This window comes from Lissotriton helveticus, chromosome 12, assembly GCF_964261635.1.
Source record: "Lissotriton helveticus chromosome 12, aLisHel1.1, whole genome shotgun sequence".
NCBI lineage: Eukaryota > Metazoa > Chordata > Amphibia > Caudata > Salamandridae > Lissotriton > Lissotriton helveticus.
The window spans coordinates 266636052-266660202 of NC_136073.1; the positions used below are offsets into that span (position 1 = coordinate 266636052).

At 50.4% G+C, this 24151-nt stretch overlaps 1 protein-coding gene across 2 annotated transcripts in view; it reads left to right on the top strand.

Moving 5' to 3' along the window:
* ZFHX3 (zinc finger homeobox 3) overlaps positions 1 to 24151 on the top strand; it is a 410890-nt gene that overhangs the window by 351566 nt on the left and 35173 nt on the right. For both annotated transcript variants that reach the window (XM_078669473.1, XM_078669474.1), the window contains 2 exons: positions 4298 to 4431; positions 6048 to 6248. In XM_078669473.1, the coding sequence (XP_078525599.1) occupies positions 4298 to 4431; positions 6048 to 6248 (335 nt within the window). The remainder of the gene's footprint in view (positions 1 to 4297; positions 4432 to 6047; positions 6249 to 24151) is intronic.

Consider the following 24151-nt stretch of genomic DNA (forward strand, 5'->3'; position numbering starts at 1 on the left):
CTCTGAGCAGGTACAATAAATGGCATGGTGTGACCTCTGATTGAAGCAGATACAATAAATGGCATGGTGTGACCACCAAGCGGGTACAATAAATGGCATGGTGTGACCTCCAAGCAGGTACAATAAATGGCATGGTGTGACCTCTGATTGAAGCAGGTACAATAAATGGCATGGTGTGACCTCTAAGCAGGTACAATGCATAGCATGGTGTGACCTCTGATTGAAGCAGGTACAATAAATGGCATGGTGTGACGTCTGATTAAAGCAGATACAATAAATGGCATGGTGTGACCTCCAAGCAGGTACAATAAATGGCATGGTGTGACCTCCAAGCAGGTACAATAAATGGCATGGTGTGACCTCTGATTGAAGCAGGTACAATAAATGGCATGGTGTGACCTCTAAGCAGGTACAATGCATAGCATGGTATGACCTCTGATTGAAGCAGGTATAATACATGGCATGGTGTGACCTCTGATTGAAGCAGGTACAATGCATAGCATGGTATGACCTCTGATTGAAGCAGGTACAATAAATAGCATGGTGTGACCTCTGATTGAAGCAGGTACAATACATGGCATGGTGTGACCTCTGATTGAAGCAGGTATTATAAATGGCATGGTGTGACCTCTCATTTAAGCAGGAACAATAAATGGCGTAGTGTGACCTCTGATTGAAGCAGGTACAATAAATGGCATGGTGTGACCTCTAAGCAGGTACAATAAATGGCATGGTGTGACCTCATTTAAGCAGGAACAATAAATGGCATGGTGTGACATCTGATTGAAGCAGGTACAATGCATAGCATGGTATGACCTCCTCTGATTGAAGCAGATACAATAAATGGCATGGTGTGACCTCTGAGCAGGTACAATAAATAGCATGGTGTGACCTCCAAGCAGGTACAATAAATGGCATGGTGTGACCTCTGATTGAAGCAGGTACAATAAATGGCATGGTGTGACCTCTAAGCAGGTACAATGCATAGCATGGTGTGACCTCTGATTGAAGCAGGTACAATAAATGGCATGGTGTGACCTCTGAGCAGGTACAATAAATAGCATGGTGTGACCTCTAAGCAGGTACAATAAATGGCATGGTGTGACCTCATTTAAGCAGGAACAATAAATGGCATGGTGTGACATCTGATTGAAGCAGGTACAATGCATAGCATGGTATGACCTCCTCTGATTGAAGCAGATACAATAAATGGCATGGTGTGACCTCTGAGCAGGTACAATAAATAGCATGGTGTGACCTCTAAGCAGGTACAATAAATGGCATGGTGTGACCTCTGATTGAAGCAGGTAGAATAAAAGGCATGATGTGACCACTAAGCAGGTACAATACATGGCATGGTGTGACCTTTAAGCAGGTACAATAAATGGCATGGTGGGACCTCTGATTGAAGCAGGTACAGTAAATGGCATGGTGCGACCTTCTGCTTTTCTACTTCCGGGTCCTCGAGTCCTCGCCGACGTCCCTCTGGTACTAGTCCTGCTCTGTTCTCTTTGGCACCGCTGGCAGCCTCAGCATCCATCAGGCTGCTTTGCGGAGGGCGGTGGTAGGTGAGGCTTGGACTTGCTTTGGGCAGCGCGGCCTGCTGTGTGCAGTGTTAATGGGAAGGGGGAAGGGGAAGAGGAGATGCTCTTGAAACACGGTGGAGAGTTCTGTTAATCTTCAACCCATCCATCACATTAAATACCCGGCCCGTCATGTCTTACCTTTCAGTGGAGAATGAATAACTCCCATTAAGGCTCAAGCGGGTGTGCATGGGCTGAAGCAGGTTAAAGGATGGTTCTACACAGCGTGGGGGATGGGAAGGGAGCCTGGTTTGTGTGTCTGCGTGTTCAGTAAGACAAGGACGTGCTTGAGGGTGGCGGGTCATAGGAAGCCGGCCTTATGCTAGCAGCCATGAGTGTGGTGCGTAAGGGCCTCTCCCAGGCCGTGGCGAGCTTGTGTCTCAAGTAGATCTGAACATGTGTTCCTGCCCCCAGCAGTGGGATTTTGTTGCTGAGCTTGCGTTCACCATGCTTGCACCAGGCATTGGTTGCTGCGCCTGTTGGTAAGTCTGAGTAACCATGGACATGTTCCCTTCTCTGGAGACCATGTGTGTGTGCCCATCCCTGGTCATGGTGATGGCTGGTCGGCCTCATTTAGTTGTTGTTGGGCATGAATTTCTCTGGTGCCTTAGGGATCGTGCTCTACCTAACTTGAGGGTTGATACCTGCTTCTTTTTTGTAGTGTCGCATAAATGTCTGGGTCGAGCCTGATATTCTCCCAAGCACTGGCGAGCACTTGTCAAGTCGACTTTAGTGTTTGTTAGTCTTTGGCATCGTAAGAGTCTGCCTGTAACAGTTGCTGGTGAGCACCCAGCATTCCCAGGCAGTGGTGAGCATGGTTTTGTTATGCGCCATTGAGTGGTGGCCATGTCTTATTCTCGTGCAGCAGCAAGATTTGATGCCAGAGGTCAATAAACCAAAGTTAAAATAAAAGCACATGTGTGGGTGATGGAGATTATATCAAGCATCCCCAGTTGTGTATGCTAGGTCACAGCTAAAGCTTACAGGAGAGATCCACACCCTACAACTAAACCTTGCTGGTGGGGGCCAGACACTACAGCTAGTAGTGCATGCGGCTGTGGTGGTTGGTTGTCGTTGGTCAAACAAAAGCATGCCTTTGTGGGAGGTTGCAGCTAGAGCCTGCAATTGCTGCAGAGAGCGTTGTGAGTGCACACACATGTATCATTTGTCAAAGTAAGGGCACATTTACACTGGTGCCAAAAGTTGCACTAACTGTGAGTTCAATATCAAGCCCAGTGTATAGTGACCTTCAGTGCTGTGGTAAATGTATTTTCACCTTCGATGCAGCAAATACACTCGTGCTTCTGGCGCTATATGATGAATGTATGTTCAGCAATTTGCAGCGAGCTGTTTTTGTGTAAAATGGGCACAGGGACTGTAAGGCGATTTCCCTCCTCACTTATAGTAGACTGTACCATAGACTTAGCCATTCGGTCCCTTTTTCTTTTGTATATGTATTTATTTATTTTACGTCGGTATTTTGTGTAGAACAAATGTTGCTTCACAGAAGCTTCTGAGATCTGTAAGGTTTTTTTAAATTATACACAAATGTTCCTTTGGGGTGAATCATCCCACTTATGTTCCCAAGGACGTTACTGAGTTTCACTTTAACAAGGTTATTTTTTACCTACAATTTTTCGGTGGGTGCGTGCTTCCTCAGCGGATGAAAACTCTGCATTTAGCCTCAGTATTAGGCGTCCTTTACATTTTAATTTGTCCAGAAACAGGACTCCGCATTCTACAGACCACCTCCTGTGGTGGCCTTATAAGGCAGAAATTCTAGCCAAGCATTACCAGATGTATTAGATCCTGCATCCCCCAATGCTGCATTCTGCCTAAAATAGACTTTCCCTTCAGTGTCTAAGAACCTTCTACCAGAGCTAAGGTGGCTTCAACGGCATTCACCTGTCAGAGAAATATTTAGGATGGCTGCCTGAGCCACCCAACATGCATTCTGCAGGCATGATGCTCTTGAGACTTCCACCAAAACTAGTGAACTGCTTGGACATGCACTTCTACAGAATGTGTTTTGCTTATACCAGAGCTGCCCAGTACCACTCTCTGTGCTTTGGAGTCTACCCACAGATGACAACGGCCGAGAACCAGGACAGCGAAGTAAGGTGAAGATACCGTCACTGGAACTCCCTTCTTGTTATCAGTAGTCTCTCGATAAACACCCTCAAAGTAATCCGTCTACAATCTGATGAAGACAAAACACAATTGTCCTCTTTTTGGGTCTGGTTAAGCAGCTGTAATTGTCTGGCAGGCAGACATATTGGGATGCAACACTCACAACAGAAAACATATTCATAGACGTTCAGGTCACCCCACCTCTGCCATTGGCTAGTTTGGGAACGTCCCCTTCATGCATTGACTCACAGGGTTATCGCTTTTGGGACCACCAGCCCACTGCATTTCACCGATATATACTTTTTAAAGAAGGGAACTGGCAAGAGTGCTTATGTGTGGAGAACACAACACGTCCACGGATGACATATGAATCCATGCATTTTTACCAAAGCTGTGTTGAACAATTGTATAGGTGTTTCTGGTCCTGCCACTCTGTTGCACTGGTATCAGATTGGGAATAGGATGAGAGAGGAGCTATAGTCTAGGAGTAACAAAGCCACTTACAAGGGAACTGTTATCATTTTAGGCACTGTTATTCTGAACATTGTTTGAAGTTGTTTTCTTTATATACCCTCTCTTTTCAGCACTTTCTAACCTTGCCGAGAAAGACCCGCCGGACTCCGCTGGGACCTCGAAACGCTCCACTTTTCCAGATAACTCTGAGTCTTCAGTCTCCTCCAAAAAGATGAAGCCTTCGGAAGAAACCAAGCCAGAGCAGGTAATGGCCTTCATCTGGGGCAGGCTAGAGCGACATTCACATGCTGTCGCTGTCCTACTATGGGACGCATAAGTGTCAAGCGCTAGGATATTCACATAAGAGCATAGGTGGGACCAGGTTTGTATCTCCACCCCAAACTCTGAACGAAGGGGATGCAGTCGCTTCAGAACTACACCATGAGTGAAAAGACGAGACCTTCACGTTTTCATAACCGCGGACCTCAACATAAGAAGGAACTTTACTACTTGCCTTTAGTAAGGTAAATGAGAGGAGTTGGCCCAACGGCTAGAGCGGTCGACCTCGAATCTGGGGAATTGGGCTCAAGTCTCAGCAATGACGCTGAACATTCTGAGATTCTGGGCAAATCACTTAATCTCCCTGTGCCTAACAAAAATTAATGTGTCCTCATGTAATGCAACTGGTGATATGTAAAGCGCTCTGATGCCCGATTCGGGTCAAGTTCACACTATATAAAACTCTAACGACCTTCCCCAAAACTACTGGCATTCAGTTGCCATGCAGGGATTTTGTGTTGGAAATTATATATTTTTTTAAAAGCAATGCCAGCTTGCAATCCAGTAGCCAGGTATTTCTGTTGTATGTGCTTTCTAGAATGAATATATTATGCATCCAAAGAGTAATTATAAAAATATCTTGCGTTTATTAAGTAGCTACCTAGATTTGAACCGTTGACCATCAAACTTACCCAAGCAATCGTGAAAGTGAACTCTATTGAAGCACTTCACCCATTAAATCGAAGGGCTTTTAACTGGTGTTAATCAATTCGGTAATGGTTACTTATTTGGCTTGTAGTAAAAACGGCGTAGCTGCAGTATCCACTTTTTGTAGTACTACAGAAGCTGTTCCAGAGGCTCCCTCAGGAATGTTGGCTATGTTTTTGTCCACTTCCATGGTATACTTCACGCAAAGGACCGCCTTCCAGGGCAGCCGCTGGTACTCCAGGATTTATTCCATTGGAGGAGTATCAAGTTGTAAATATTTCACGCTCAATGGAACCCCCTCTGTAGTGGTGAGAGATGCAGGTTGTGAGCGTCGTGCCGGGGCGCAAGTCCCTTCCTGGCTGCCTTCCCCTGAATTCCATAAAGACGATTGTGAGGGAGCGTAAAGGAATGTGGGGTGGAGGGGGTATAGGCTTTTCGGAAACTCCAACCTCCCTTCATCCTAAACAGTTTGGGATGTAGAAGGACTCGGAAAAATTGAACTAGGAGCCCCCAATGAAGCATAGAGCATACCACTTCGGATGGTTGTTTGAGCCATATAAATCAGCACTGCTTCCCCGTTCTAGAGGCATGCAGTGAATGTCCAGGAGGGCCGGATCCACACCAGAGTTTCAGGATAACTCAGGCTATGTTATTTGTTTCATTATTATTCAGCACTTGTAAATGTATTATTTTTAGATATCCCTGAAACTTGAGATGGCTCAGGCTGGCCTGGACCTATGCTGGGTACCACTCCTCTCTGTACCATTGTCTTGTTGAAGCTCTCCATCTTCTCTCTCTGTATGTGCTCGTTCTGCTCTCACTAATCTCAGCCTCCCTGTGGCTGCCTGCAGTGTTTGGCCTGTTGGTCTTTACCATGTTTTCCCTTTTCCCTAGCTGTTTCAGTGTCCGTACTGCAAGTACTGTAACTCAGACATGAACCGGCTGCGCGCCCATGCCATGACTCAGCATTCCGTGCAACCCATGCTGCGCTGCCCTCTCTGCCAAGACATGCTCAACAACAAGATCCACCTGCAGCTGCACCTGACGCACCTTCACAGCGTGGCGCCGGACTGCGTGGAGAAGCTGATCATGACGGTGAGTCTCCGGGATGTATATACATATACAGGTAGACACACAGCACTTCTAGCAGGGACTGCTGACTGCCTCCGTTGCACCTCTAAATGTTGGGTTCAGCTCCGATTTACACCTACGACCTCCCCACATCAGGGAGGACCTTGTCGCAGTGAGGCTGCAACGCTTTTCTCATGGAACCCCATGATAACAAAGTACGATTTTAAGCATGATCCTGTGCAAAGAAGCCTCTTGTTCAGATATCATCAGTGGCGATCTAAGACCAGGTTTATTTTGTTTTTTACAAGACTTTCTCTCTTGGGAGATAATGTTGACCTCCCTCCCATCATCCCAACAACCTTTTCACAGGACCACCCTTGGTCACTTGTTCTTCTGCCCCAGGAGCTGCTCCGTACATTTTAATTGGTGGCCACTTTAGTCTGCCTGACATTTCCATTTGGTTTCTTTTTTTCAGTTTTTGAGAAATTAAAATGGTGTATTCACTTGAAACCTGTGCCTTTATCCTTTTTTTGGTGCACCCAAAAAATACAGCATTGTTAGGATCTCCAGTTGATGACTCTCAACGAAAGATCTGCCCTTTGTTAGTGTAGAATGTTCAAGGCTCTGTTGCAAGATCCATTCCTGGTTTCAAAGGACTGGCTATCTTATGTTTTCGCATCCCATGTAGTAAAATCTACAAGTTTTTTTTCCTCAACAGCACCAACACTTTGGCAAGGTAAGTAGAGATCTTTAAGTCCGATCCTCATAGTTTCATCCCCTGATTAATCATTTTAAACCTGTTGCTTCTGCAAAGTTTATGAAGTTTATTTTTTCACTTTGTTAACTTTGAGAAGTTGCCGAAGTTTATTAAAAAAAAAGGTAAAAAAAGAAGCAAAATTTGATTGTCTGGGAAAAGAGTACCAAAAAAACTACATTTAATGGGGGAATTTGAATTATATACACCACTGATTTTAACACTTCTATCAATGTCAAAGGGGCAGGATTGAATCGATTAATTGGCGTCCGCTTTTAAGTCACCTGGACATTTAACTGTAAGCTATCTGTGGTGATTCGTTACAATCTTTTGACCGGAGCGCTTTCAGAACAGCAACACCTTTCTGAAGTTATAATGTGAAACTGATTTTGTTGGGAATTTACCTTTTCCCAGGTATTCACTACAGTTATGACAGTCAGACAGTGAGAAGGATAGGTACTCTCATGTATCCCCTGCCTCCTTCTCACATCAAACTTCTCCCGCTTGCAAAGACCTTCTCACACTTGAAGACATCTTGATGATCGGAGTACCATGCACCAGAGGGCTCAAAATACAAACATTTACATGTACTTCAGCTTTGCATTGGATTCATTCAAAAAGCCAAAGGACCCTCAACCTTTGAGCTATTTGATGTATTACTGTAAATGGAAAACCTGCTTTCTGTAAAGTCCTGTTCGGCTTGACTTAAGGATATAATAAAATAATCCAATGACCAGTCGCTTCTGCACAAGTGTGACATTAAATCATTTTATTGAAAGGCTACTTTCATATTACCTTTTATATGTGCTAGAAGAGGTAGAAAAAATATTTTTGTTTGGTGCTGAACAGGTCACTGTTTTTCATTCAGATAATTGAATTAGAATGTAAGATTCCAGAGCACGGGTCACATCTGCCCATTTTATTTCCAAAAAGATCCCTAGATTATATGTTAGGTTCTCTTCCACAAGAATTGGAACAGTGAGTAATACTGTATTCTAATAGCACGTGACTCCACACAGAATCACAAGACGGAAAAAAATGATTTCTATCAAACAGCATTGGTTGTTCAGCACGAATATCCATATCCTGTATGGCGCTTGATGGTTGTCTCTGGGGTGAGCACTTCAAGACAATTTATGATTATGTCCCTCATATCACAGATTATTTCTTCTCTGTGTAAGATGCACTGACCACCCCGTGGCTCTTTCACTGATACATAACAGCAACTTACGTTCACACAACTCCTCCATTTCCACAGTGAGTACACCTATTTCTCACATCATTGTTCCTTATACTGAGGTCACTTCAAACCTCACAATCTCTAAGCGAGCCAGCGGAAAGCCCTCTCCTCCTCTGTGATGCTGCTTTCCACCATGCGGCGTTTGTACTAGATGCCAGCCCAACCCTCATCACCTTAGTGATTCCTGCGAGGTATGTTGCTACTCAAGGATAAAGAGGCAGCATTGTTTTGTGCCCTTTTTGAGGAGCCTTTGGCTATTAATAGCCTTGCAGTGTCTGTTGCTGTGGTAACCACCGTCTTGCCTTTGCTCTCTACATCATTTTTGGTTCCTGCAATACATCCCCTTTCTAATAACAATGGATAGCCATCAAACTAACAACACCAGTAGCTGAATTCACTATACTTTCGTGGCATTTACTCTTCCTGGCTTTGTTGCACCACTGAACATTCATAGGTGGAGCAGCTTGGGCTAGGTTGTTTAGCTCCCTGTACTAATTGTGAGGTTATGATCATACCCAATCTTGAATATGTATAAAGAAAGAAAAGTGCCCCTTCATCCATGTCTGATGTTTCTTTGAGTATTTAACCTTCCTTAATTCCAAAAACCCTAAAGCAACCTTTCTCTGGATAAGCTCCCACAGTCTGGAACTCCATTCAATAACAATTAAGACTATCCAATCCTATGACACCTCAAAAAAAAGAAGGACCCTGCAACTTAAATGCATATTCTATTATGATTGATCCCTCTTCCCATTGCCAATACATAATGTTAAAATTTTCAGAGACAGTATCTATTTACCTTGTGATACATTGTGCATTTGGTAATTAATGTGTCACTAACAAGAACCTGCTCTCATATAAAGCTCTCTGGCAGCCGCTGTGTCGTCGTCCCGTTGTACCAAAACAATAATAAGCCAGTTTGTGGGTGGCTGGAGGCGAGGAAGAGTTACCAAGCACAGCGGTGCACAACTGCCTAACCGAAGTCAACTTTGTAGAAAAGTAGTGAAGGATGCGATCGGTGTAAGTTCAGAGAGTTTAGGTGAACCTGTAAGACAAGTGCTCTAGTGAACGTGCGTCAACACAGCTTCACCAAGTCGCTTGGGAATAAACATTCGAATAATGACCTTATTCGTGCTTGTTGTGATGTTGTCATTCTTCTCATTACTTAATCTCTGTACTATAATCATCTTCAGCTCCTTTCTCCTGCTTTCTCTGGGTGCTGTAACCATCTTAAACGCCCATGCACTGCTTCCGCTCAGTATACTGTAACCATCTTTCCTATCCATGCTCTGCTTCCTCTCTATAGACTGTAACGGTCTTCCACATCTGCGGCTTCCCCTTAATACTATATTAATGTATCTCTCCCATCCACTTCTTGATCTTAGGTACCCCTCCCATCTTTGCTTCCTTTTAGTGCTGTAATTGTTTATCAGTTTTTCTTATAACTAAAAGTAGTGAATTGATTTTAATAAATGGGATACATACTCTCTGCATGCATTATAATGCTATTGCGAGGAGTTCAGTGGCCTATTAGAGGAACTTAGCTGAACTTCGAGGTCATTTATAAGGTCATGGAACTCCATACAGCAAAGTGTATTTTATTCCTTAGAATACATGGGTACACCATCATCCTTCCTATAAAGTGCTTAAATCGCTGGTGTCTTGCTCTTTCATGTGAAAGAGGTAGTATTGTTGTAGAAATGAAGAATAAATGTGGCCTCTATTGTACAAAATTAAACACACCTGAAAGCAAAGATATTAGAATCAGTTTAATTTGTCAGATTAAAAAAATTCCATTAATCAAAATTTGTAGAAACACTAAAAAATCTTCTATCTTACCTGTAATAACCTAAAGCATGCAAAAAATAAGCATGTTGCCATAAATATCTCCTTTCTGCTGATTACTGTTCATTTTAAAACTACTGATCAGAAAAAGGAAAAGCCAACAATTCATTTTGTTGCTTAAAGTGCAGCAGTAATTATGCTCTTTGACCTATCTTTATACTGGCTCTTGCAGCAAGCACTACAACCTCCCAACTCAAATGTATTAAGGTATTACAGTTGAGCAGGCAGGCCATTTTCTTATTACAGGTGACTACACACGTCATAAGGAAATTAGAGACTGGCTTTTTACAGGAATTGCAGTCCCTAATATATAGTATAGCTCTTATGCTGCTTCAAAATGTTGCAAATAACAGGTGATACTGTTACCCAGGTTTATAGTGCTCAGTTTTACTGACCTCTGAACAGTGGAAGGCTCAGTTTGATTTGTCACGATTCAGACTTGAGATCTGCAGACCACTGCATATCTCCGCAACAAGCAATCCGATCGCTCAGCCATGCTGCCTCATTCTCCACCTACCGCTCTTGCCACCATACTGCTGCCCCCTCGCCTCTCTTCCCCACACTACATCACCTGTCGCAGTCTCTGCCTCACCCACCTCTTGCCCCCATGCTGCTGCCCCCTCGCCTCTTTTCCCCACAACACATCCCCTGTCGCTGTGTCTCTGCCTCATTCTCCACCTGCTGCCATTGCCCCATGCTGCTGCCCCCTCACCACTTTGCCCCACAGCGTAACGCCTGTCGCTGTCTCTCTGCCTCACCTGCCTCTTACCCCATGCTGCTGCCCTCTCCGCCCCACACTGCATCGCCTGTCGCTGTCTCCCTGCCTCACTCTCCGCCTGATGCTCTTGCCCCCATGCTGCTGCCCCCTCGCCTCTTTGCCCCACACCGCATCGCCTGTCGCTGCCTCACCCACCTCTTGCCCCCATGCTGCTGCCCCCTCTCCTCTTTGCCCCACACCGCATCTCCTGTCGCTCTCTCTGCCTCACTCCACCTGCCGCTCTTGCCCCCATGCTGCTGCCCCCTCGCCTCTTTGCCCCACACACTGCATCTCCTGTCGCTGTATCCCTGCCTCACTCTCCACCTGCCTCTCTTGCCCCCATGCTGCTGCCCCCTCGCCTCTTTGCCCCACACCGCATCTCCTGTCGCTGTCTCTCTGCCTCACTCTCCACCTGCCGCTCTTGCCCCCATGCTGCTGCCCCCTCGCATCTTTGCCCCACACCGCATCTCCTGTCGCTGTCTCTCTGCCTCACTCTCCACCTGCCGCTCTTGCCCCCATGCTGCTGCCCCCTCGCCTCTTTGCCCCACACCGCATCTCCTGTCGCTGTCTCTCTGCCTCACTCTCCACCTGCCGCTCTTGCCCCCATGCTGCTGCCCCCTCGCCTCTTTGCCCCACACCGCATCTCCTGTCGCTGTCTCTCTGCCTCTCTGCCTCACTCTCCACCTGCCGCTCTTGCCCCCATGCTGCTGCCCCCTCGCCTCTTTTCCCCACAACACATCCCCTGTCGCTGTGTCTCTGCCTCATTCTCCACCTGCTGCCATTGCCCCATGCTGCTGCCCCCTCGCCTCTTTCCCCACAACACATCCCCTGTCGCTGTGTCTCTGCCTCATTCTCCACCTGCTGCCATTGCCCCATGCTGCTGCCCCCTCACCACTTTGCCCCACAGCGTAACGCCTGTCGCTGTCTCTCTGCCTCACCTGCCTCTTACCCCATGCTGCTGCCCTCTCCGCCCCACACTGCATCGCCTGTCGCTGTCTCCCTGCCTCACTCTCCGCCTGATGCTCTTGCCCCCATGCTGCTGCCCCCTCGCCTCTTTGCCCCACACCGCATCGCCTGTCGCTGCCTCACCCACCTCTTGCCCCCATGCTGCTGCCCCCTCTCCTCTTTGCCCCACACCGCATCTCCTGTCGCTCTCTCTGCCTCACTCCACCTGCCGCTCTTGCCCCCATGCTGCTGCCCCCTCGCCTCTTTGCCCCACACACTGCATCACCTGTCGCTGTCTCTCTGCCTCACTTTCCACCTGCCGCTCTTGCCCCCATGCTGCTGCCCCCTCCCCTCTTTGCCCCACACCGCATCTCCTGTCGCTCTCTCTGCCTCACTCTCCACCTGCCGCTCTTGCCCCCATGCTGCTGCCCCCTCGCCTCTTTGCCCCACACCGCATCTCCTGTCGCTGTCTCTCTGCCTCACTCTCCACCTGCCGCTCTTGCCCCCATGCTGCTGCCCCCTCGCCTCTTTGCCCCACACCGCATCTCCTGTCGCTGTATCCCTGCCTCACTCTCCACCTGCCGCTCTTGCCCCCATGCTGCTGCCCCCTCGCCTCTTTGCCCCACACTGCATCGCCTGTCGCTGTCTCTCTGCCTCACTCTCCACCTGCCGCTCTTGCCCCATGCAGCTGCCCCCTCGCCTCTTTGCCCCACACTGCATCGCCTGTTGCTGTCTCTCTGCCTCACTCTCCACCTGCCGCTCTTGCCCCCATGCTGCTGCCCCCTCGCCTCTTTGCCCCACACCGCATCGCCTGTCACTGTCTTCCTGCCTCACTCTCCACCTGCCGCTCTTGCCCCCATGTTGCTGCCCCCTCGCCTCTTTTCCCCACACCGCATCTCCTGTCGCTGTCTCTCTGCCTCACTCTCCACCTGCCGCTCTTGCCCCCATGCTGCTGCCCCCTCGCCTCTTTGCCCCACACTGCATCGCCTGTCGCTGTCTCTCTGCCTCACTCTCCACCTGCCGCTCTTGCCCCATGCAGCTGCCCCCTCGCCTCTTTGCCCCACACTGCATCGCCTGTTGCTGTCTCTCTGCCTCACTCTCCACCTGCCGCTCTTGCCCCATGCAGCTGCCCCCTCGCCTCTTTGCCCCACACTGCATCGCCTGTTGCTGTCTCTCTGCCTCACTCTCCACCTGCAGCTCTTGCCCCCATGCTGCTGCCCCCTCGCCTCTTTGCCCCACACCGCATCGCCTGTCACTGTCTCCCTGCCTCACTCTCCACCTGCCGCTCTTGCCCCCATGCTGCTGCCCCCTCGCCTCTTTTCCCCACACCGCATCGCCTGTCGCTGTCTTCCTGCCTCACTCTCCACCTGCCGCTCTTGCCCCCATGCTGCTGCCCCCTCGCCTCTTTTCCCCACACCGCATCGCCTGTCGCTGTCTCCCTGCCTCACTCTCCACCTGGCGCTCTTGCCCCCATGCTGCTGCCCCCTCGCCTCTTTGCCCCACACCGCATCTCCTGTCGCTGTCTCCCTGCCTCACTCTCCACCTGCCGCTCTTGCCCCCATGCTGCTGCCCCCTCGCCTCTTTTCCCCACACCGCATCGCCTGTCGCTGCCTCTCTGCCTCACTCTCCACCTGCCGCTCTTGCCCCCATGCTGCTGCCCCCTCGCCTCTTTGCCCCACACCGCATCTCCTGTCGCTGTCTCTCTGCTTCACTCTCCACCTGCCGCTCTTGCCCCCATGCTGCTGCCCCCTCGCCTCTTTTCCCCACACCGCATCTCCTGTCGCTGTCTCTCTGCATCACTCTCCACCTGCCGCTCTTACCCCATGCTGCTGCCCTCTCCGCCCCACACTGCATCGCCTGTCGCTCTCTCTGCCTCACTCTCCGCCTGATGCTCTTGCCCCCATGCTGCTGCCCCCTCGCCTCTTTGCCCCACACACTGCATCTCCTGTCGCTGTATCCCTGCCTCACTCTCCACCTGCCACTCTTGCCCCCATGCTGCTGCCCCCTCGCCTCTTTGCCCCACACACTGCATCGCCTGTCGCTGTCTCTCTGCCTCACTCTCCACCTGCAGCTCTTGCCCCCATGCTGCTGCCCCCTCGCCTCTTTGCCCCACACCGCATCTCCTGTCGCTGTTTCTCTGCCTCACTCTCCACCTGCCGCTCTTGCCCCCATGCTGCTGCCCCCTCGCCTCTTTGCCCCACACTGCATCTCCTGTCGCTGTCTCCCTGCCTCACTCTCCACCTGCCGCTCTTGCCCCCATGTTGCTGCCCCCTCGCCTCTTCGCCCCACACCGCAACTCCTGTCGCTGTCTCTCTGCCTCTCTGCCTCACTCTCCACCTGCCGCTCTTGCCCCCATGCTGCTGCCCCCTCGCCTCTTTCCCCACAACACATCCCCTGTCGCTGTGTCTCTGCCTCATTCTCCACCTGCTGCCATTGCCCCATGCTGCTGCCCCCTCACCACTTTGCCCCACAGCGTAACGCCTGTCGCTGTCTCTCTGCCTCACCTGCCTCTTACCCCATGCTGCTGCCCCTCTCCGCCCCACACTGCATCGCCTGTCGCTGTCTCCCTGCCTCACTCTCCGCCTGATGCTCTTGCCCCCATGCTGCTGCCCCCTCGCCTCTTTGCCCCACACCGCATCGCCTGTCGCTGCCTCACCCACCTCTTGCCCCCATGCTGCTGCCCCCTCTCCTCTTTGCCCCACACCGCAACTCCTGTCGCTGTCTCTCTGCCTCACTCTCCACCTGCCGCTCTTGCCCCCATGCTGCTGCCCCCTCGCCTCTTTGCCCCACACTGCATCTCCTGTCGCTGTCTCTCTGCCTCACTCTCCACCTGCCGCTCTTGCCCCCATGCTGCTGCCCCCTCGCCTCTTTGCCCCACACCGCATCTCCTGTCGCTGTCTCTCTGCCTCACTCTCCACCTGCAGCTCTTGCCCCCATGCTGCTGCCCCCTCGCCTCTTTGCCCCACACCGCATCGCCTGTCGCTGTCTCTCTGCCGGGATCTCCATCTCCCGATGAAGTTAATGAGAATAATCAGGCTTCATTACTGCTGAGCCCTGCGAGATGATGGCCATTTGGAGCCATGTTTGCCAATTAGACGGTGTAAGTGAGAGGTGACCTTGGTATTGTCGGCTGTCTGCCTCTCACACTGTAATGAAGCTTTTCACTCCATTGCCCCCTCTCTTTGTAATGGAAATCGCCTTCTTTGTTAGGCCTCGGATGTGTTCTCCCGCTCCCCTCTCTTCTTCCCCTCTCTCTCTTCTATATTTATATCATACATATGCCTGTTTCCCTCTCTCAGCCTGCTCTGCACCCGCTCTGGAGGCTGCCTCCCTTCCCGCCTCACCTTCTAGCGCTCCTTCCTTTCTCCTTTTTGCCTCTCTTTCTCATTCCCTCCTCTCCAATGTCCTTTCTTATCCTCCTACTCCTTTGTTCACTCTTTTGTCCTCCACCCCAGCATCCGAAGTATCCTTTTATTTCAGAGACTGGTTAGCTGTTAGCCACATTATTCCAAATAAAAAGGGAATGACTTCAGGAAATAGGCCTAACCAGTTAGAGACCATGAACTTCGTTCAGTGTTACATTTGAGACGATGGGGGCCACCAGCACTCATTTTTGGGCGTCTGGCACTTGCCAGTCAGGCAGGCACGCTGCCCATACCTGCTTTGAGGACAATGTAGCTGGTCTGGAGAATGGTACAGGCTGGCAAGGGGAGCTGCTGGATCAGGGTTGGAGTGATGTGGTCATATTTATTAAGGCCCTTCACAAGGCGTGCTGCAGCCAGTAGCTTGCCCTTAAGGGAGGCCACGGTGGCGGCGTCTGGGAGGTTTAGGGTGGAGCACTGCCACTATCTAGGTGCAAGGATAGGAGGCCCCGAAGAGCAGCTCTGGCCTCTCTTTCTGGAACACTTAGTTTCAGTTTGAATATATATGGCCATCTCAGTTTTGTTGCGGATGAAACCTAGTGATTTAGCATTGGCTGAAAGTCAATGGTCAGATCTTTGAGCTAGGTTTGAACTGGTTGTTGCGAATAGCTGGCGGATTTCTGAGTGCAGGAGCTATGTCTCGCTTTCAAAGTGAACCGCTTGGTTGATGCCAACGTTAGAGTAGAAAAGCGCTAGGCATGGAAGAGATGGGACCATTTTAGATTCCATGGATAAAGGACGGTAGCTGTAGCTTTTTAGAAGAGTTGAACATTAAGAAGTGTGCAGCTCTGTAGGAAGATGTATGTTATCAGCAAATATGTGGAATGACAAACAGTCCTTAGATCGGTGGTCTCCAGCCTTTTCTGTAACAATGAAAATCATCCCGAGATATTAATACTAGTGATGTAAAAGTGAGCACCCCATCCAAGAGTGTCTGCAGTGATCACATTGGTGCATTACTCAGGGCTTTCAGCAGGAATGTCAAATAGGCTTCGACAATTTGAACTGAAATATATTACATGAAAACCATAGCCGCAATCCCCTTGGCACCAAGGTATAAATATGAGTAATAAACCTCTCCAACTCAAATAATTGCTTTAAATGCATTTTGAAAATGCAACTATTTTTCTATAAACATGAGCTTATGAGTTGTGAACATATACACATTTGCGTCTTGAATACAAGCTTTTCAATTTTGGTATACATATAATAATTATTCTAAGCAAAAGCTTCGATAGTTGTAGGCTGGGCTGCACACAGGAGAACTACTCACAGATAGCTGGAGAGCTACTAGTACCTCACGAGCTACTCGTTGGAGACACCTGCTTTAGATGGTGCTGGTAAAACCAAGTATGTATAGGAATTCCAGTGAAGGTCTAGATTGATACCTTGAGGGATGCCTTCATATAATGATTTCCATACAGGACGGCCCAATATTTTACATGAAATTTAGATATGAACAGTATACAAGAAAAAATGTACTGTACGGATTTACTTATAAACAAGCTGACATAATAATTATTTACTACTGTGTTGTGGTATAGGTACATATAACGGAATAAGAAATGATTTAAGAAAAGAATAAAACGTGTGTCCAAGAACCAAGGACACTGATGTAATTAGAAATGTTTACACTATTGGCACAGTTGTCATTGTGTGGATGCAATAATAGGGATAAATACAAGGACAAAAAGAAACACTTATTCATAATAATGAGGACAGCAACTGCAAAATGTAACAAATACACTCAATCTGAATAATAGGTCGGCTGCTATGGGTCTTCCTCACTGCTGAAGCGTGTTCCATGAGACAACCACATCTGTGGACTCGGCACCGCAGGTTCGTGCTTCTCTTGAGGTCCCCTGGTCTATAGGCTCTGCATATGCAGCCTTCTCCTGAGGTCACCTGGTCTATGGGCTCTCGCAGGTAACGGTATCTCCATAAATAACCAAGTCTGTGGAAGCTGTCACTGTAGGTAGTGCCTTTGCCTGAGGTCACCTGGTCTGTGGGCTCTGTCACTGCAGGTACAGGCCAGGCTTCCCCGGGGATCACCTGATCAATGGCTCTGTCACTGCAGATGCAGGCCTCTCCTGTCAGTGCAAGTATGGGCTTCCGAGATAACCTAGTCTGGTTGCTGTCACAGTAGGTTACAGTTTCTCCCAGGATAATCTAGTCTGTGGAAGCTGTCACTGCAGGTAGGGATTTTGCCTGAGATTACCTGGACTGTGGGTCCTGTTACTTCAGGTATGGACTTCTCCTGAGGTCACCTAGTAATTGGGCCCTGTCACTGCAGGTACAGGCCAGGCTTCTCCTGAGATCACTTAACCTATGGATCTGTCACTGCAGGCCTTTCCTGTCAGTGCAAGCGTGGGCTAACAAGATAACCTACTCTGGTTTCTGTCACTGCAGGTAAAGGTTTCTCCTACGATAAGGTAGTCTGTAGAATCTGTAACTGTAGGTAGTGATTTTGCTTGAAATTACCTGGACTGTGGGCCCTTGCAGGTATGGGCTTCTCCTGAGGTCACCTGGTACGTCGGCCATGTCACTGCAGGTACAGGCCAGGCTTCTCCTGAGATCACTTGTTCTATGACTCTGTCATTGCAAATGCAGGCCTCTCCTGATCTCACTTGGTTTGTGGGCGCTACCGATAGAGACTTCTAGCTGCAGATTCCTTACCTTTGAATTTCCCTGGCGTCAGACTACAGTTGGATAATTTTTGCATGAGCAGTACCCCTGTGTGTCATTAAGTGGCTCCGTTCAGTTCCATGGGGTGTCGTTGGCGCCGGATGTGATGTTGTGGTCACCTATATAGGTGCCTGGACATCAGTTGTTTTCTTTCCGTGCCAGTTAGATCTGAATCAGAGAAGAGCTACCCCTCTATCTCTTTTTGACAGACTTGTTTCTACATTTTGTCAAAGATTTTTTCCTTGTGTGTTGAGGGATGACGACTAGAAAAGTAGGGTTTAAGCCATGTGGCACCTGTCACCGCTCTCGCTGTTACTGACATGCACCTTGTGAGCTTATGGTGTCTCGAGTGCGACTACAATTCGAAGTTGTGCTCGGACTGCCGGGCCATGGTGCCAAACGCTTTGAGGGAGCTGTCCCTAAAGCTGCTTGCGGCCTGGTAGTCGACGCCTTCTATCATGACTCCTAGGAGGTCTCGGTCCTGATCGAAGAAGAGAAGGTCGTGGGATCGCTCCAGGAGACCAAAGTTGTCGTCTTCGCACTCGAGGTCGTCCACTCGGAAAGAAGCACAAGAATAAGAAGTCTAAATGGACTTCAACTTCACCTCGTCCGTTGAGGATTGGTGAGATGAGTGAGGAGCATAGACATTCCAGGCACTGTTCTGCGGACCCTTTTCCAGGTCCGACTCTGCGCCTCCCCCATTTCCAGGAGCCGGAGTGACCCCCGCTCAATTAAGAGTTTTACAAGGAAATGCACCGAGTATTTGAGCGGTTCTGACTTTCGGCTCAAGTTCCCTGAAATCACCTCCTCCGCTGGGCAGCTTGTCCCTGAAGACCAGACTCTCCATGATTTAATTTTCAGAAACTCACTCATCCATCAAAGCATTGCTCTTGAAGGGTGTTTCTAAAATTCTTATAGTGGAAACGTCCAAGCTTTTGCAATGCAGTTTATAAAGTTTGCACAGCGATAAACTGGAATATTTTATGTGATTGTCCTCTACGGTAAGCTTTCCCAGTATTTCTGTGTAGCTCCCAAACTATTGCTATATATGTTATTCAAATTATCAGTACATTTTATCGGGTGTTTTAACACACGTTGGAGACTTGAGCGCACCAATATGTCTTATAAATAAAATAATAATTCGCCTACTTTGAAGGGGTTGTTTATTCCAGAAAGCACATGGGTGGGATAATCAGAAGGAAAAAGAGATAGGTGAGAGGATGGAGAGGAAGTGAGCAGGAGGAAAGAAGGTGGAGAGAGATCAGAGAGAGGAAAGCGACAATGGATGGCTGGAAAAAGAGAGCGACATTGCTGGTTTATTCCATGTCCTCCCGCCCTCCACGATCTGTTGCGACCCCCAAGGTCTGTTGATCCAGGAGTGACTCTGACATTGCTGACACTTCTCTCTCTGAGGTTTCTTGTCGCTGAGTGGGTGGCTCTTGCTCTGCTGGCGCGACCACCCTGAAGACCAAACTCCTCTGAGATCTCCCGATTCAAGGTGGCTCTCACACTTCAGGCCAGACTCCCCTGACATCTCCTCTTTTCTGGTGGCTCTCACACTTCAGGACAGACTTCTTTTGAGATCTCCTCACACCAGACTCCCTTAAAATTCACTCTTGTGGGTGGGTGGGCCAGACCCCCCCTGAGGTCTCTTGCTCTAGGGGTGATACGGACATAGCTTGCTGACCTGTCTCTGAGATCACCTGTTATGGGGTGTCCCTCACACCGGGCACCCAACTCCCCTAAGATCTCCTGCTCCTGGTGGGCAGGCCAGACTGACCTGAGCTCTCTTGTTTCGAGTGGCTTTCACACTTGACGCCAGACCCAACTTTGATTCCCTGTACTGGGGTGAGTGTTTCTGAGGTTGCAGGCCAGATGCGCCCGAGATCTCTGCTTCCAGGGTGACTGTTACACTGCAGGACTGACTTCCACAAATATCGGTTTCTGGCAGCAGGCTAGACTCGCCTGACATCTGTCCTGGGTGGCTCTCACTCTCGGCCCCAAACTCCCCAGAGATCTTCTGATCCAGGGTGGCTCTGACACTGCAGGCCACTCATGTGAGATCTCTTGTTTCTGGGTGGCTCTGACACTGCGGGCCAGGATCACCTGAGATCTGTTCTTGGTGGTTCTCACTGTGGACCCCAAACTCCCCTAAGATCTTCTGATCCAGGGTGGCTCTGACACTGCAGGCCGGACTCGCCTGACATCTGTTCTGGGTGGCTCTCATTCCCTGAGATCTTCTGATCTAGGGTGGCTGTGACACTGCGGGCCAGAGTCACCTGACATCAGTTCTGGGAGGCTCTCACTCCCTGAGATCTTCTGATCTAGGGTGGCTCTGACACTGCAGGCCAGACTCGCCTGACATCTGTCCTGGGTGGCTCTCACTCCCTGAGATCTGATCCAGGGTGTCTCGGACACTGCAGGCCAGACTCGCCTGACATCTGTCCTGGATGGCTCTCACTCCCTGAGATCTTCTGATCCAGGGTGGCTACTGCACAGGCCAGACTCGCCTGACATCTGCCCTGGGTGGCTCCCTCTCACTCTGGACCCCAACATCCCCTAAGATCTTCTGATCCAGGGTGGCCCTGACGCTGCAGGCCAGACTCGCCTGACATCTGTCCTGGGTGGCTCTCACTCCCTGAGATCTGATCCAGGGTGTCTCGGACACTGCAGGCCAGACTCGCCTGACATCTGTCCTGGGTGGCTCTCACTCCCTGAGATCTCCTGATCTAGGGTGGCTACTGCACAGGCCAGACTCACCTGACATCTGTCTTGGGTGGCTCTCACTCTGGACCCCAAGCTCCCCTAAGATCTTCTGATCCAGGGTGGCCCTGATGCTGCAGGCCAGACTCGCCTGACATCTGTCTTGGGTGGCTCTCACTCCCTGAGATCTTCTGATCCAGGGTGGCCCTGACGCTGCAGGCCAGACTCGCCTGACATCTGACCTGGGTGGCTCTCACTCCCTGAGATCTCCTGATCTAGGGTGGCTACTGCACAGGCCAGACTCGCCTGACATCTGTCTTGGGTGGCTCTCACTCCCTGAGATCTCCTGATCCAGGGTGGCCCTGACGCTGCAGGCCAGACTCGCCTGACATCTGTCTTGGGTGGCTCTCACTCCCTGAGATCTCCTGATCTAGGGTGGCCCTGACGCTGCAGGCCAGACTCGCCTGACATCTGTCTTGGGTGGCTCTCACTCCCTGAGATCTTCTGATCCAGGGTGGCCCTGACGCTGCAGGCCAAACTCGCCTGACATCTGTCTTGGGTGGCTCTCACTCCCTGAGATCTCCTGATCTAGGGTGGCCCTGACGCTGCAGGCCAGACTCGCCTGACATATGTCTTGGGTGGCTCTCACTCCCTGAGATCTCCTGATCTAGGGTGGCCCTGACGCTGCAGGCCAGACTCGCCTGACATCTGTCTTGGGTGGCTCTCACTCCCTGAGATCTTCTGATCCAGGGTGGCCCTGACGCTGCAGGCCAGACTCGCCTGACATATGTCTTGGGTGGCTCTCACTCCCTGAGATCTTCTGATCCAGGGTGGCCCTGACGCTGCAGGCCAGACTCGCCTGACATCTGTCTTGGGTGGCTCTCACTCCCTGAGATCTCCTGATCTAGGGTGGCCCTGACGCTGCAGGCCAGACTCGCCTGACATCTGTCTTGGGTGGCTCTCACTCCCTGAGATCTCCTGATCTAGGGTGGCCCTGACGCTGCAGGCCAGACTCGCCTGACATATGTCTTGGGTGGCTCTCACTCCCTGAGATCTTCTGATCCAGGGTGGCCCTGACGCTGCAGGCCAGACTCGCCTGACATCTGTCTTGGGTGGCTCTCACTCCCTGAGATCTCCTGATCTAGGGTGGCCCTGACGCTGCAGGCCAGACTCGCCTGACATCTGTCCTGAGTGGCTTTCACTCCCTGAGATCTCCTGATCTAGGGTGGCCCTGACGCTGCAGGCCAGACTCGCCTGACATATGTCTTGGGTGGCTCTCACTCCCTGAGATCTCCTGATCTAGGGTGGCCCTGACGCTGCAGGCCAGACTCGCCTGACATATGTCTTGGGTGGCTCTCACTCCCTGAGATCTCCTGATCTAGGGTGGCCCTGACGCTGCAGGCCAGACTCGCCTGACATATGTCTTGGGTGGCTCTCACTCCCTGAGATCTTCTGATCCAGGGTGGCCCTGACGCTGCAGGCCAGACTCGCCTGACATCTGTCTTGGGTGGCTCTCACTCCCTGAGATCTCCTGATCTAGGGTGGCCCTGACGCTGCAGGCCAGACTCGCCTGACATCTGTCCTGAGTGGCTTTCACTCCCTGAGATCTCCTGATCCAGGGTGGCTCTGGCAGGGCAGGCCAGACTCGTTCGAGGTCTCTTGCTTCGGGGTGTCTGTCACGCTGGACGCCAGACTCCCCTGAGATCCACTGGTCCGGGCGGCCGCCCCACGGGACGCCGGCCCCTGACCTCTCCTGAGGGAGGGGTATTGTCTGAAGCCGCAGGAGCTGACAGGCAGCTCGCTCTGCGGCTGGGGGGCGGGGGGCAGTCTCCGGAAGGCGGATTAAGATTCCGGGCGGCGCACGAGGCTGATGATTATATTTTGGGGAGAGTTAATTGATGGAAGGCGCACGCAGACGTAGCTCCGCTGCTCGCCACCTCCTTGAATCCCAATCAGGAATTATGATTAAAGACGGGAGCCGGAGCCGGAGTCTGGGCGGACGGCAGTCTTCTCTCTCCCCTCAGCCCCGGCCCCTCCTCGCCGCGTCCCCTCCCCCACCCGCTTGCCGTCATTCACACATGATTGGCTTCAACCTTTCAAGTGAAGAAGTCTATGTCTCCCATTATAATTCAAGGCCAGCGGAGTTTTTCTAATTAAAGTGTATGAAAACAATTCCGCCGCCGCCTCACCCCTGGGCCCGGAGCGGGTGGCGTCTCCGACGGTGTCAGGGATAAAAACCCCGGGCTCCTAGGAGCCGCCGGCGCGCAGGTCAAAGGGGGCCATTGTCGTGCCGGAGATGTTTTGTTTGTGTGTTTCTGTTTTGCTGTTATTGTGAGCACTTGGCTTCCGTTGGAGTGTTAAGTTACAGGCTGCCTTCTTACCGTTACTGTAGAGCGCCATGCAGGGCCGGTCCTAGCATTTGCGTGGCCCTGGGCTAAAAGGCAGCGTGCGAGGCCCCCTCTAATTTAGATAAGTGGCCCCTTGCAAGGAGACCATTCAGAGACACTGTGGGGGGCCTATTGTCCAGCATTTTTGCGCCCCCACAGTTTTAACTTTTACTCCACAAGCATTTCTCACACCTTCAGCCTGATAGGTGTGAGAATTGATTGTGGTCTAAAAGTTAAAACTGTGGGGGCGCCAAAATGCTGGACAATGGGCCCCCCCACAGTGTCTGTGAATGGTCTCCTTGCAATTGAGGGAGCTTCTCCCTCCCCTATGCCACCAGACAGACACCATCCCTGAGAGGCCCAGGGAGGGGGCCCCCTCCAATGGACCTTAATTGCAAGGCGACACCTTTTTTTTAAATAGATCGCCAAGGAAACAACAGCACACATCAGTAGTGCGTGGCCCCATGCTGGTGGGCTGAGCGCGAGGCCCTGTGCAGCCGCCCACGCTGCCCATGCCTAGCGCCGGCCCTGGCGCCATGCATCCTGGTGTGACCCTCTCTCCTCTTAGGGGCGAGCCGGAAGTGGGGGGCCGTTCGCAGCTCCCGAGGTTCCAGATTCATTTAAACCCCGCCCCCGGAAGTTGCATGCCCTAACTCTGTCCCTTTTCGGCCTAGTGTTAGCCAAGACCTTTTGATGATAGTATAAGTTCATACATAATATATTTACTGATAGTGGCTTACAGACAGCATATATATATATATATATAGTCCATTGGTCTGTTGAGTCAGTCACATTTTTCTTCTGCCCAAAACAGCATGGAACAATGGGTGAGCCCACTTTAGCCATCAGCTAACTTAGTTGAGAGAGACAGCATTCTGGCCTTTCTCTTTCCATTCATCCATTCTCTATCTCTATCCTCTCTTCTCCCTCTCTTTTAGTCAATGTTTTTTGCAGATTGATCATGGCCAAGCAACTCCCCTAAACATAAAGTTATATAAAAATCATGACAAGACAAAGCAAGCATTGACATTGTCAAAAGGATGTCAACAAATGTCATACCTATTGGCATTGCCAATGCTTGTTCACAATATGTCTAATGTCCTCTCTCTCTCTGCATCTCTATTACACCTGCTGCTTCTCCCTACCTCCTCCGCATATGTTCCCCTATATCTCGTCCTCCTTTTTTTCT